The sequence below is a fragment of the Macrobrachium nipponense genome, chromosome 40 (genome assembly GCF_015104395.2).
Source record: "Macrobrachium nipponense isolate FS-2020 chromosome 40, ASM1510439v2, whole genome shotgun sequence".
NCBI classification, from domain to species: domain Eukaryota; kingdom Metazoa; phylum Arthropoda; class Malacostraca; order Decapoda; family Palaemonidae; genus Macrobrachium; species Macrobrachium nipponense.
Window position 1 is genome coordinate 24,431,947 of NC_061101.1, and position 15,000 is coordinate 24,446,946.

Genomic DNA, 15,000 nt, shown 5'->3' on the forward strand with positions numbered 1-15,000 from the left:
AGCCGGATCCGGATTTGGAGTCAATTTCGTTCGTCACTTAACCAACCTCACAGAGACAAGGTTTTCTTGATCGCCTTAAACGTGATATTGAATGTCTTTGAAAAGGGAGAAAATACAAAGTGTCTGGCATTTCATACACCGTCAGGTCTTCAGAAAGGTAATAAATAGGAATATAATCATTCAATGCCTTCATAGGAATGTTACTTATAACAATAGTTAGGAGTTCGTGAACAGTGTCGTCATTGATAATTATAAAAAAAAAAGATTAGAAGGCTTACTGGTACTTGTAAATCCGTCAGTCATTAGTGCTGTAGTAGATTCACATCATCAACCGTGCATCTGATGTCTAGGCCAGTTCCTTACGACGCTCCATGTTGGCTGTTGATAAGCCAATCACAGGGCTGGAAACTCTCGGTGTCTCTCGAGAGTTCACATGGGTAGGATATATGTTCCACCTCTCCTGAGGGATACGTCTTTCAAAAGTATCCCTCAAGAGGGGTGGAACATACATCCTGCCCATGTGATCTCTCAAGAGAGACTGAGAGTTTCCAGCCCTGTGACTGACTTATCAACAGCCAATCAGGAGCGTCGTAAGGGACTGGCCTAGGCATCAAATGCACGGTTGATGTGAATTTACTATAGTACTAGTCATATCTTTTATGTGAGTGGGAGTCTGAGCTATAGTACTACATATGTCTCATTCTGTCTGTCAGTAACGGACTACCAAAACAGCTTAGTGGAACCAGCCTGAGGAAAATTAGACGTAAAGAACATTCTGGGTGGTTGATGTTATACTCACACGTACGTAGCCTTTCATCAACGCAGTCAGGGTTACGAGAGACACCTGGACTTTGCTCCCAACAGAGTCGGTATCAAGGGGTTGAATTAAAAGGAATTACGCTGGAAATGCACTGTTTAACATTCAGGACATAGCTGCCATAATGCCGACTTAACCTGATGAACCAACTAACCAAACCTGTATACCAAATCTGGCATAAAGAAATAATATATGAATATGTTAGTATAAAACGCCTTCCTCAGAATCTTGTTTTAGTGAGTAAATGCTCTTTTAATTAGGTCTATCTGTCGTCTTGACTGCTGGGCTAATATTAACGAAATGCTAGTAATATTCTAGAATAGTTGTAAAGTATTTTCAGTCAAAGAATGTTCGATGTTTGCAAAGTACTTATAATTAGCGAGATATTATTGATATTCTAGAATATTTGTGAAATAGTATATTATTAACATTCTAGAATATTTGTGAAATAGTGTGCAGTTGCAATTGAGTAGCAATATCTTGAGTATTAGCGAAATCTTGGAAGTATTTAAAGATTTTAGCTAACAAGATTTTGGTAATGCTCCAGAAAGTTTTGAAATACCATGTTAATGCTCCAAGATGTTTGGGAGATATTTGCAATACTTTGGAATGTTTTGCAAAACTTATATATTACTTTGAGAAATGTTTGCACAGCTCGATCATTTACGATATATTGATAACACGCAAAAAGTATTGTTCTTGCCTTGAGCAGTACTCTGGAGGTTAAGTAGCCCAGCCTTAATGATTTTGTACAGACTTAAATAACCCTGAACTGACGAATAAATATTTAAGAAACCTAAAAAGAAGTCTACCTTTAAAAACCTGGAGCGATCAAATTCCCTTCAGGGATATTAAGTAGATACAATGAACATCTAGTAGCTGTAGAAACCATGAATAGTCTGTTCTTGAAGAAATTAAACTTAGACGTAAGAAACCTCAGTAAGTCTCTGCTTTAAACAATCTCTTGTAACTACAATTACCTTAAGAATGCAGGTTTTTGACAAGCGACTGTAGTAATGAAAAATGTTAATTTAACTAAACAACGCAAGGAACACCAACCCTAATGAGGCCTGCAACAAGCCTTAGCAGTCCGTTGCAAGAATGAATGGGTTACAATGAGGCAGGAAGCAGAAGGGTAAGCAAATGCTAGTATACAGGGTGTCCATAAAGTTCCAATACCATTCTGAGCCATATAAATACTTGTAATGGTACTGGGACTTTATGGGACACCCTGTATTACCTTTAATAGTGAATGAACCGAACTGACTGACTTACTTTGTCGTATTTTACGTGACTCGGTCCTACTTTGGCTCCAGAACTGTGTGTAAAAACTTTGAATTCCTGGTCTCTGTGGTGTATTGTGTATTGCTTTAAAATGAATATTGACGTAAACAGAGCCATATCTTCACCGGTTCCTTTTAAAAGTCGTTCTATGGAAACCCCGCTGGTTACCCGTAAAGCAATAATAGCCTGCATTGTGATTGGCGCAATGATAAGTCAGCGCACGCATGCGCGTTACAATGGAGGATCTCTGGGCAGTTTCCGTAGCTGGCGATGAAAGACGTCCAGTGAGACGACAGCCAGATTCGTTATTGGTCATTTCTTCTTCTTTGGTGGAGAAGCCAGAAGGAAAATTGCTGTGCTTTGCAAAAGTACATCGAGTAAGTCGTAATATACAGCAATAATCCTATGCACAAAGTACTTTAGTAGGTAAACGTTTAACATGTATTCTGTAGCATTTTTATCTAGAGAATTACGAAGTATTTGTCAAGCACTGTTGGAAAAGAAATGTATTTTGATCTTTTACAGTCAAGACACGATTCATATAAAGTACGTGATACTCAGTAAATATCTGATGTATGTCATTGTTATAAAATGGCAAAGTTTGTAAAAAAAAATATATCATGTCTTATATAATCATATGAGAATATCTTCGAAAAATTTGTTATACAAATATGTACGCAGTATATATGTATACAAAGATAAATGCAGTCATTATATGTGTGCGTGTCATTGACTGGCATGTATGTACATATATATATATATATATATATATAGATATATATATATATATATATATATATATATATATATATATATATATATATATATATATATATATATATATATATATATATATCTGTGTGTGTGTGTTTATATATATAATATATATGTATAAATGTAACTTAGATTTAAAGCCAAGAGCTGGGAGTTTTATTGTTGTTATTAATATTGAAGGGTGAGTGATGGTTCTCTATTCATATAATGACTTTTTTTATAAGTTATTCTTTTAAAAATCCCCAAACATGTAAAGTTATTTAGGTCGAACAAGCAAGTTAAACCAAACCTTGAATTTATGACACTTTTACTTTTCGCTTTACAGATGATTTTTGGAAGTTAGTGAAACGATTGACTTCTAAGAAGACAGACAGACCAGGCCATGTCTTTTCACCTGCCTTTTACAGTAGTCCTGCTTTTCCTCGTAATCCCACTGCTGGAAAAATCTTTACAGCAGAAAGCGACTTATGTCAAGGATATTTCGGCAGAAATGATCACGACTGAGAATCTGCAGAAGCCCGAGTTCGTAGTTCGTGCTGTCGTAGACCCAGCAACGGGAAGGAAGTTCTTCAGAGGCTTCGTCATTGCAGAGAAATCGCCAAACTCGAGGTCCACAACTCCCGTCACTCACAGAAGACAGACTGCAAAATCAAATTCAGCAGGGTCACCGAAACTAAAACCAGAGACGACAGTGCCAGCGCTCTTCAGTGAAGTTTCTTTGATTACAGAATATACAGACAGAGTCTCCGAAAAGGAAAATGTCCATCATGCAGGAAACGCCATTGCTCTTAGGAAGCTCTCGTCTGTAGAAATAAAAACTGTCTTGCCTAGAAGCTTTGGTTTGTTGCAATACGAAACGGAAGACAGGCGATTGGTACGCGCCAGAAGAGAGGCAGAAATTCCAGTAGTTGCTGAACCTAGCGGAGAAGAATTCTTAGCTCCTGGAAGAAGCTCGCAAAATTTCATGCAGACTCAATTAAAAGTTCCAGAACTAAAGAGTCAATTAGATGAGAAACTGTCTATACCAAATAAATCAAACCAGATCACACAAACCATTACAATTGTGGCAGAGCAAGTGACTGAGAATGATTCATTGCCATTTTCAGCAAACCAGACGACCATGAGCAAACCAGTGTTAAACCAACTAAACCAAAATAATGCCACGATAGTAAACCAAATGCCCCAGACGGAATCAATGGTAACGAAGCAAATGAACCAAACTAAGGCACTCATAACAAACCGAATGACGCAAACCAGCGCAAAGAAAACGGATTCAGTGAGGGCGGACCAAATGACCCAGGCAGCTAATCTAGTGATAAGAAACCCAATTGGTCAGACTGACTCTCTGACTAGATTGCTCTTGAGGGTCATCGAGAAGGAGTTCAAGGACTGCGAGTTGGTCCTCTGGTACGGACGAAATTCAACGAATCAAGAGGCCCTGCTGAGACTTGCTGTACTGGCCCAACAAAAGCAAGTAAGTCGTGGCAATCAAAAAGTTTTATATATATATATATATATATATATATATATATATATATATATATATATATATATTATACAGTCTGATGTTTGCCTGATGCTATAAATAAATTCTGACCTTCTTCAGCTACATTTAACTGAACTTTTGTACATCTATATACGTATATATATACATGCATACAAAAGTTCAGTTAAATGTAGCAGAAGGTCAGAATTTATTTATAGCATCAGGCAAATATTAGACTATAATATATGTGTGTATATATAAATATAATGAAAAATTACTTGATAACTGTTGAAAATTATTGGACCAATGATATGCATGAACATTTTTTTTCTTCAGATTTTGCAAATGGACTCCCAATGGAATTTTGCTTCCATGACCTGGACGTCGCCCCAGTGTAGGGGATACATTTTCCTGTGGCCGGATCTCCTTCGTCTCCGGACTTTTCTGGACACCTATCTTAACTCGTGGGACTACGGTGGAAAGTAAGTCTCTGTCTCTGTCTCTCTCTGGCTTTTTGTAGAGGTAAGTGTAGGACTTGGTCTGAAATACATCTAGGTTTAATTTTATATGCATTTCCTTTTTTTAAAATAATTATTTGAAGTAGATTTACCCTCTAGTGAGAGGCACCTATGTATAATATATATATATATATATATATATATATATATATATATATATATATATATATATATATATATATATATATATATATATATATATATATATATATATATATATATATATATATATATATATATATATATATATATATATATATATATATATATATATATATATATATATATATATATATATATATATAAAGTTACGGACTGGCATTCCAGGTTACAACACAAGCAAAGCCTTCTCTGAAGAGGTGACCAAATTCTCACAAGTTCGTTAATCATCATCAGTGTATACATATATTCGCAACATCTTCCAGATAATTCTTCGTAGGCTTCCTTCGTAAACTGGGCAGGACTCCCTTCATTTTCTCTCCAAGATTAAATCTGAGTATGATTCTTTTTACTAGACATCTCATCTCAGCAGGACATTTCTCGTAGATGTTTCTCTCTCGGTTCATTGTTGGCAGGACTTTCCTTACAGATTCCCTTTCCCTCTTTCAGATACATCTTCGCAGGACTTTCTCTCGCAGACTTGGAGGTCATCGTGTCTTCCGAAAAAGGGAAGAAAACGGAACACATCGTTGGGTTGGTGAAGGTAAAGTCGACATTCTCCTCCTCTTGACGCTACCCTTGGCTTATTTGCTAGTTTTGCCCGAGAGTTTTATGTTATTTTTCAATTTGATTTTTATCTTTTAATATTATGACGAACAGTCACGTCCTTGGAAGCTGAGATTAGGCAAGATCCCCTTCTTTTTTTTCTCTTTTAATTAAACAAATACAATTTAAAGTCCATTCGACACTTCAATACATATACAATACATGTAATTTAAATAAAGGTATAAGCCATGAAGGAAAGTGGTCTGCTAAGTAAAGGACGTTGAGTCGAAAGATCTTGCAGCTACTCCAGTGCTTCATTTTCCTTCGTGGCTTTTACCTTTATTTTTGCATTTGTCACGTTCCAAACTTTCGTGATTCAATTATACATATGTAATTTATGTACGAAATCAACAAATATATAGTCATAATATTTTTGTTTTTATAGATCAATATACTTAAATTTACTATGTATTTACGTACATATACACATTCCCTCCTTGTGTATTCTTTATCCGCAAGATGGTTATTGAAAAATTGTCACCTTCCCAATGCTTTCCACTCTACTTGCAATGATATTGATTTAATTTAGGTCATAGAATAATTTAAAAATGTACTAAATATAACAATTAAATGTTGTAGGCACAGGGAATATGGTAGGAAACAACTGTGTAATTTAATTTAAAGTTGAATTTAAAAAATATTACTGATATTCATATGTTGGTAATTTAATGTAAACAATTACTGCTTGATATTACCTGAACAACTTTGAAAAGCAAATAAAAGGAAAAACTGAGAAATATAAAATTTACCTGTAGAGTGATATAAACATTATTTAGATGGTTATATCACTCTACAGGTAAACTATATAGTTCTCAGTTTTTCCTTTTATTTGCTTTTCAAAGTAGTTCAGGTATCAACAAGCTGTAATTGTTTACATTACATTGCCATCATGTAAATATCAGTGATATTTAGATAAACAGAACATCCACGCATCATGAAAAATAATGTGTAGAATTTATCTTCTGTCAATTAATTTAAACAACATTCTCTTAGTATATACAGAGATCTCGTGTGACTAAATGAAATCTACTTTCTCCAGTCGGAACGCGGAGACTCGTGGCGGGCGTATATGAACCAGCTCTACAAGCAGCCGAATATCGTCCGAGTGAACACCTGGATGGGAAACGGCTTCTCGGCTCGAAACGGTCTCTTTCCGGACAAGACCTTCGACCTGACGGATGTCACATTGACGGTAAGTTGCTGAACAACCTAGACTTCTTTTTTGCCATTAGGCACAAACAAACGCCTCAGTGGCGTGATCGGTATGGTCTTGGCCTGCCATATCGAAGGCCCCGAGTTCGATTCTCGGGCACTACCCTGAGAAGTTAGAGATGTGTAATTCTGGTGATAGAAGTTCACTCTCGACTTGGTTCGGAAGTCACGTAAAGCCGTTGGTTCCGTTGCTGAATAACCACTGGTTCCATGCAACGTAAAAACTCCAAACAAACAAACAGCCAATAGGCGCAGCCCTGACTATGAATTTAAGCTTAGACCTGATTTTCCAGATACCACGTTGTTCGTATGGGTCTAGGGATGCTTATTCACATTTTGGTACAGTAACATCCAGGGTACGGAGTTTTTTTTTTTTAGGATACCAATAGAGCCAATTATCTTTTGACATGGTAGCTTTTCCAGTGTTGTAGCTCGGTCATTAATACCAACCAGTCTTTGAAAGTTCATATATAGATTCCAGAGGAAGAGAACCAAGGTTACCATGAAGTTTGATTAAGCAACACATCTGGAAAGACTTTATTTTCGATTGTGATGTTCCGGACACGAAAAATAAAACGGGAATGAAAGGAACTCGCTTCCTCAGATGGTACCCTAATCTAGGCTGGCTGATGAGAGATTAAATTTAGATTCGTTTCACTTTCTGGAAATGAATTTAAGTCTAGACGTCTGATTTGTGAAGGAGACCCATTTCGAGTTTAGTTTTGTCTTGCAACTCAGTAGCCGGGGAAGGAGAAGGACGTAGGACTTGTAGGATCTTAGGTAATCATGGACTGAAAACCGGAAGGATATCTCCTTTTGAAGCTGCTTCGTCTGACAAATAATCCAGCCTATCGGAAAAAAACTGGAACACTCAATCCCCTTGTGATATTTTTTAAATAGCTTTCTCTTAAAAGAAAGTTTTGTTTTCATAGTGTTTGCGTGGAGTTCTAATGCAGACAGAAGTCTATTAAAGAGAATTTGATTGTATCATTGTTTCGGAAACTTTGAATGTGAATTTTGAGTTTTCATATTTACTCTTGGACAGAAGAGCACATTGGGTATACATTTTCATATTTATATTTACTTTCCTTTAAGGTAGACTTATTGATTTATAAAGAAAATACTTCGAAATTTTACTGTTATGAAAGCAAATTGAGAACTTTGCATCCATACATAAAATTAAATTGGGAAAGCAATTCACCACTTACGATTATCTCCCCATTAAAGCATATTACATAAATGAGCTAAAGGTTCCTTTTTTCAGTTTAAACAAGTTTATTTTTCCCCTTCAGGAAAGTGCACCTGGTAAAATAGTTAGTTTTCTTCCTTTCCCGTTTACGAGGCTTGCAACAGCCATCGTTTAAAGGCACCATGAAGAAATGAGCTGACAATCTCTGAAGAATCACATTACCTTATATTTGCAAGTCTTTGGAGTATTACATTACCTTATATTTACGAGATTGTATTTTTGCTTGCTCGGGGAGTAAGCCTACAAACTACTGTTGTTATTGTTCTTGTTGGGGGAGTAGGAAAGGTCTATGGAGGAGCCTAAAAAGGTCGGAAAAAAGTGTTTTCGCACCTTTTTCCGAATTTTATGATAGGATAATTACGGTTTATTTATTAGAATGAAAATCTAAAAAAATAAATAGTGTATATTAAACAGTAGAGAAAAATTATTTTAAATAAAATACAGCGTATTTGTTTTAATTTTCGTTGGTGAAACAACGCTTTATTTGACCTTAGATTTTAGCAAGTTTAAATTTATTTGCTGTACTGAATTTAGGCTGTTTCTGTTCAATTATTTGTGTTTCCACTTATTACTGAGAATATCAGAAATGTTTAATTTGTGTCCTTTATATTTGACCCTTCTTGTTAGTATGATTAGTACTAAGTATGAGTATCAATTACGAAGACTACTTCACGTTAAGTTAGGACTATAACGTTTACAACTTATGCGTGAGGGGAAAATCTTGCACGCGTCACGAGTAAGCTGGAGGTCGGATCACGCCTCGTTAATCTTTAGGAGAAACTGCTTCGCGTGATCAGATCTTATTTGTGTAGAATGTAGAATATTTTCTAAATCCCACTGCTTACCAAATTCCATATTTAGCGAAAGTGCATTGAAATTAGCTCGATTTCTACCGTATAAAATCAAAAGTTTTCTTCCCCTTGGTATCCTACAAGCATTCATCGACCCCTCTTCAGTGAAAGTGAATGGAGGTGAATGACAGATCATCGCTGGGTAAATGAGTAAAAGCTTATTCTTCTTGGTGTTTTCTAGGCTTGCATCTTCCCCTGGCCACCCAGTGTGATGTATTATACGGACGAAAGCGGAAAAACTCTCTTCCGTTACGGATTGGATATTGCCGTCATCGAAGCGCTCGCTGGCGCCATGAACTTCAGCGTCAACTACGTCGAACCTCCAGAAGGTATTATACATACTTACACACATACATACATATGAATATATCTGATAAAAGGATCCCATAAAAACGCCAAAATATAGAAAGTAAGTACTATATTTCAGAGACTGCTGTCTCCCTCTTAAGGTAGGTAAATGAATGATTACCTACCTGAAGAGAGAGAGACAGCGGTCTTTGAAATATAGTACTACTTACTTTCTATATTTTGGTGTTTTTATGGGATCCTTTTGTTAGTTGGAGTTCTGTTGTAACAGAATATTTTTACCAGTCATGTGTATATATTTATGTACACAATTTAATTAATTATATTTTATTATAGATATATTAAATTTATCAATATATATATTTATATTTATATATAAATATATAGTAATTATTAAATTATATAATATATATATTATATATATTATATATAATATTCTAATGTCTTTTAACTGCCAATATGAGTGTTGTATGAATTAAAAACTTCCATAAAAACACACTATTTTTGGCAACGACGAAATATATATGTTTCGATTAATCAAAGGCTTTATTTCACAGATCCCGATCACTGGTAACTAGGGTTACTGATGATTATTAATCGTAAATCCCTGTTGTAAATTACTGCTTGTTGCGTACATTGTGTTATTATGGGCCTAGTTAACACGTACATATGTAAACGATTTTTTTTTATTTGCCTTTATTTAATTAATATTTTTTAAACATTAAACTTATTTTTTATTTGCCTTTATTTACTTAATATTTTTTAACATATGTAAAACTTTTATTATTTGCCTTTATTTACTTAATATTTTTTTATTCATTTGACTTCATAGGTATTTGATCCCGTAGAAACTTACTTTGAAAACTAATGATCTTTTATAATACTAATAATTTTAATAATAATAATAATTGTTCCCGTTTCAAAATATCCCAGAACCCTTCAAAGTTCATCCTCATTCAAGCATTTCTATACAATTCTAATCTCGTTGACATTTAAATAAAGTTGTATCGCTTTCCTTGTGACAAAAACCCTTTGTACGTGGGCCTAAAAGAGAATGATTTATTGAAATAATTAAATCATTTTCCTTACTAATCCTTTATGGATTCAGGTGAACGGTGGGGCGAAGCCGCAGCCGACGGTTCCGTCACGGGTATGATCGGCATCGTCAGCCGGAATGAGGCTGATATAGGTGTCGGGACTCTCTTCATTTCCATTTCGCGAGAGGATTATATCGACTACACAGACCCCTTTACCTCAGAGGGAGACCCCTTTGACTTCATTAGGAGAGAGAGAGAGAGCGAGAGAAGAAGGTTTTTTTTCAGACAGTCATTAACTTAAATTTCTTTGAATTCGAGAGAGAGAGAGAGAGAGAGAATTTTTTTTTTTCAGACCAGTCATAAACTATTCCTTGAATCTTATTTCTTTCACACTTTAATTATTGGTAGAGAGAGAGAGAAGAGAGGAGGAGAGAAGAGAAGAGAAGAGAAGAGAGAGAGAGAGAAATTTTTTTCAGACAGTCATAACTATTCTTGAATCTTATTTCTTTCACACGTTATTATTGAAAACGGAGAGAGAGAGAGAGAGTTTCAATGAATAGGATGTCTCAATGACTTTTTAGTCCATCCGAGGAGACATCGAGCAGAGAGAGAGAGAGAGAGAGAGAGAGAGAGAGAGAGAGAGAGAGAGAGAGAGAGAGATTTTCAGTGACTTCAGATTGGAGAGAGAGATTTTTAGACTGTCATAACTATTCTTGAATCTGATATCTTTCATACGTTATAATTGAAACTGTGTGTGTGTGAGAGAAAGAGAGAGAGAGATTTTCAGACTGTGACAACTAGTCTTGAATCTTATCTTTTTCATACGTTATTATTAAGAGAGAGAGAGAGAGAGAGAGAGAGAGAGAGAGAGAGAGAGAGAGAGAGAGAGAGAGAGATTTTGAGAACATACTATGAACTTCAATAACCGGATCCTACCCTTTCATATGCCTCATTCAGTGCATGTAATGAAACTGAAATACCTAGTGTATGTCTATACGCAATATCAGTATTAGGAACCCTGTAAATCCAGGCAGTTAGGACTCGAACGCTCCCCTCCAGTAAAGAGATTGACATTCCCTCTCCGAACCCAGCCCAGCTGCGCGCTTCTACCTCAGGAGAAACCTCTACCCAGTTGGCAGGCCATCGCCTTCCCATTCCAGGCCTGGACGTGGTTTTCCATCATAGTTGGATTCCCGTTCTCTGGAATTGTGTTTTATCTGCTGATCGTCGCCAGTAGCAAGTTGTAAGTACTACAGTGGGTCTGGGGCTGGAAGTCAAAATACAGGTTGTTGACACATGCTGTTAGATTCAGATTAATAGTGGGTAGTTATGCTCGGCTCTTGACAGATCCTGATGTATGTAGATGTCTTTGTGTCTGAATGTTTCAGGTTCAAAAAGTCGTTTTTAGATTTTATTATCTTCCATGAAATGCTGAAAACAAGTTTTGGGAGTAAAGAAAATTTGGTAAAATAATCAATACATAAATTTCTTAAACGTTCAAAAGCAAGTTTTCTTGAATACTCTGAGGAAACCTTGGTAAAACAATCAGGTTTGAGTTGTCTTCAATTTTTTTTTATCGTGTTTCCTTGAACATTCAAAAGAAAGATTTTATTATTAAAAGTCCAAAGATACTTTTCCGAAGAAGAAATTGCTCTAATACCGCCAAGAAAGAAAAAGATCAATATTTTAAAAGTCTTCTACGATGATCAAAAGAAATTGACAATACTAAACAAGTTTTCTTAGTCTAAAAACTGTAGGTATTACTTAAGGTTCTTTGCAGAGTCTCTTCGGCCCCTAGCTGCAATCCCTTTTACTGTACTTCCGTTCATATTCCCTTTCTTCCGTTTTACTTTCCACCTTCTAACAATTATTGATTCATAGTGCAAGGTTTCCTTAGAGTACTCAAGAAAACTTACTTTTGAACGTTTAAGAAATGTTTTGATTATTTTACCAAACTTTCCAGTTACACCTTTCAAACTTTCATTCAGATTCCATTTCGGCCCGGAATGACCTTATGGGTCCCAGCACTTGGCCTTTAAAATCCTAAAATTATATTTTGTTCGAAATACACACCCCAACCCCCAAAATAAAATAAAATTCTCCAGCTTCAAGACGAAAAAATTAATACATAGAGCCATATTTGTTCCCTTCTCTCCCAGATTTAGTGACTTCGGGAAGCACGAGTCCTTGTCATACAGCTTTTATAACGTCCTCGGCATGCATCTCAACGCCCAACAACCTACACCACATACGACAGTTACGAAGGTAAGAAGGAACTGGTGATTGACACGTGGACACATATATATACATATATTATATATATATATATATATATATTAATATATATATATATATATATATATATGATATATATATATATATATTAATATGTGTATGTATGTATGTATGTATGTATGTATGTATCACACTATAGTGCATGTTGACATATTTTCATTCCCTATACTATATATATATATATATATATATATATATATATATATATATATATATATAATATATATATATATGTATGGGTATGTGAAAATATGTCAACATGCCACTATAGTGTATTTTGTATACATACATACATATATATATATATATATATATATATATATATATATATATATATATATATAATGTGTGTGTGTTACACGGTATTCTTCGGTGTGTTCCAGTGATATTATTATGCCTTGTTGACCTAAGCTGTGAATTATATAGCATCTTTGTAACGGGTGCAGATAGCAACTTCGTCCTGGACTGTTAACAATTTCTGAAAGGGAAAATGCCCATAATTTGATCCAGTCTGCTGCCCACCAGTATAGGTACCAAAAGTCAGTTTGGGCCAAAAAAACGCATGAGGCTAACTACTTCATCCCTAGGGGCTTATTTATAGCCAGAAGGCTCTACTAATTTTCTAGTGCACTCTCTGAATAGCAAATATGGGTTAGTGAGAAAATATAAACCCATCACCCTAAAAGGCTCGTATAAAAATACCACGTATCTGCCACATTTAAAGTCTATTTGCTGCAGGAGACTTATTACAATACTAGAGAAGCCTAAAATCAATTTGGTCAGCTTTTCTTGTTAGTGTTATCAGTGTACCTCCTGCGATGCACTGTAGGTATTACTTAAGGTTCTTTGCAGCGGCCCTTAGCTGCAACCCGTTTCATTTCTTTGACTGTACATCCGTTCATGTTCCCTTTCTTCCATCTTACTTTCCACCCTCTCCTAACAATTGATTCATAGTACAACCGCTAGGTTTTCCTCCTGTTGCCCCTTTCAAACCTTTTCCTGTCAAATTCCGTTTCAGCGCTTGGCCTGTGGCCGAAATTCAATATTGCATTTGATTCATTCCAGATTTACATCGGTTTCCTATCGGTGTACTGCATGCTCATCACCATAGCCTACTCGACCAACCTGACAGCATTCCTGACGGTGAAGAAGATTCCCAGAGGGATTGAGACCATAGCTGAACTTCCGCATTCTGGAATGCACGTCATAGGGGTCGACGATTACTTCCAGAATATTCTCAGGTCTTCTCCAGATGAGAGCTTACACGTTAGTGTTTGTGCTTTCTTTTTTTTTGTTTTCTTTCAAATTTCCAGAACGCCTACGTATTCTTGGTAATCGTTCATGATGCTGGAATAATCCATCATTGCAGCTTTGGTAACTATATCTCTTCTAATATTTGAAGTTTTCCATCCATTGAAGCAATTCTTGACGGTTATACTGTACTGGATAGCGTTTTGTACATCATTACAGTTTTAGCCAATCCTTTTTTAAATTTAATCTGTCGAACTCTGTAATGCACTTAAATTAATTCTATTGCCACTATGCATCAGTGTTTCTTAATGTATCTGAACATACATATAAAATATATATCTATACGTATGTACTTTATATACACGTATATATGTATATGGGTGCACGCACCCACATGTAAACTGGTACCAGCGTCTGCTTGATTCAAGCAAGAGGAAAGCGCTAGCAACCTCACCCGTAGCGTTGCCTGGAAACTGGAAGGCTGGACCCTTTTGGAATATGTACTGGGTGTAAAAAATATCCGATTACCAAGAACAAGACATTAAAAAAGATATGTAATGTGACAAAGTGTATCCTAACTTCTATAAGAATATAAAAACGCTATAGTTTAATTTCTACTATCTTCCAGCCCCTAGCCGACACTTATGAGATCCAGTACGACGCCAATAAGCTGTACAGTCGAGTTCAATCCGGGAGGGCCATATTCATCCAGAATAGAGGCTTCATGGAGTACACTCTCATGCTGAAGTTCACTCACAAGGGGAAGTCCTCTCTTCGAATCATGAAGGTCAGTGCTTGTCGAAGTCCTCTTGACTTTTGGGATACATACCCAGCACTGGGGCAACTAAGGCCATTCAGCTCTGAAAGGGAAACTGACAATAAAAATGGTTTGAAAGGTGTAACGGGAGAAAAACCTCGCAGTTGCACATGAATCAGTTGTTACGAGGGTGGACGGTAAGATGGATTGATTGATTATGTCTGTTAAAAACTGGTGTCACAACATCTCGGTTATTGATACCACGGTAAGATGGAAGAAAGAGAATATGAATGGAGGTGCAGTAAAAGGAATGAAAGGGGGTTGCAGCTAGGGGTCAAAGGGATGTTGCAAAGAACCTTTAGTGATGCCTACATTGCACTGCATGAGGTGTTAATGAA

General features: G+C 36.0%; 1 protein-coding gene across 1 annotated transcript in view; it reads left to right on the plus strand.

The window, feature by feature from the left end:
* The window catches only part of LOC135212196 (uncharacterized), a 36,348-nt gene that overhangs the window by 17,115 nt on the left and 4,233 nt on the right, over positions 1-15,000 (plus strand). Inside the window, exons 2-11 of the mRNA XM_064245642.1 lie at positions 3,201-4,349; positions 4,698-4,843; positions 5,489-5,582; positions 6,684-6,836; positions 9,138-9,285; positions 10,371-10,572; positions 11,330-11,542; positions 12,459-12,564; positions 13,660-13,860; positions 14,474-14,632. Coding sequence (XP_064101712.1) covers positions 3,258-4,349; positions 4,698-4,843; positions 5,489-5,582; positions 6,684-6,836; positions 9,138-9,285; positions 10,371-10,572; positions 11,330-11,542; positions 12,459-12,564; positions 13,660-13,860; positions 14,474-14,632 — 2,514 coding nt within the window. The 5' untranslated portion in view covers positions 3,201-3,257. The remainder of the gene's footprint in view (positions 1-3,200; positions 4,350-4,697; positions 4,844-5,488; positions 5,583-6,683; positions 6,837-9,137; positions 9,286-10,370; positions 10,573-11,329; positions 11,543-12,458; positions 12,565-13,659; positions 13,861-14,473; positions 14,633-15,000) is intronic.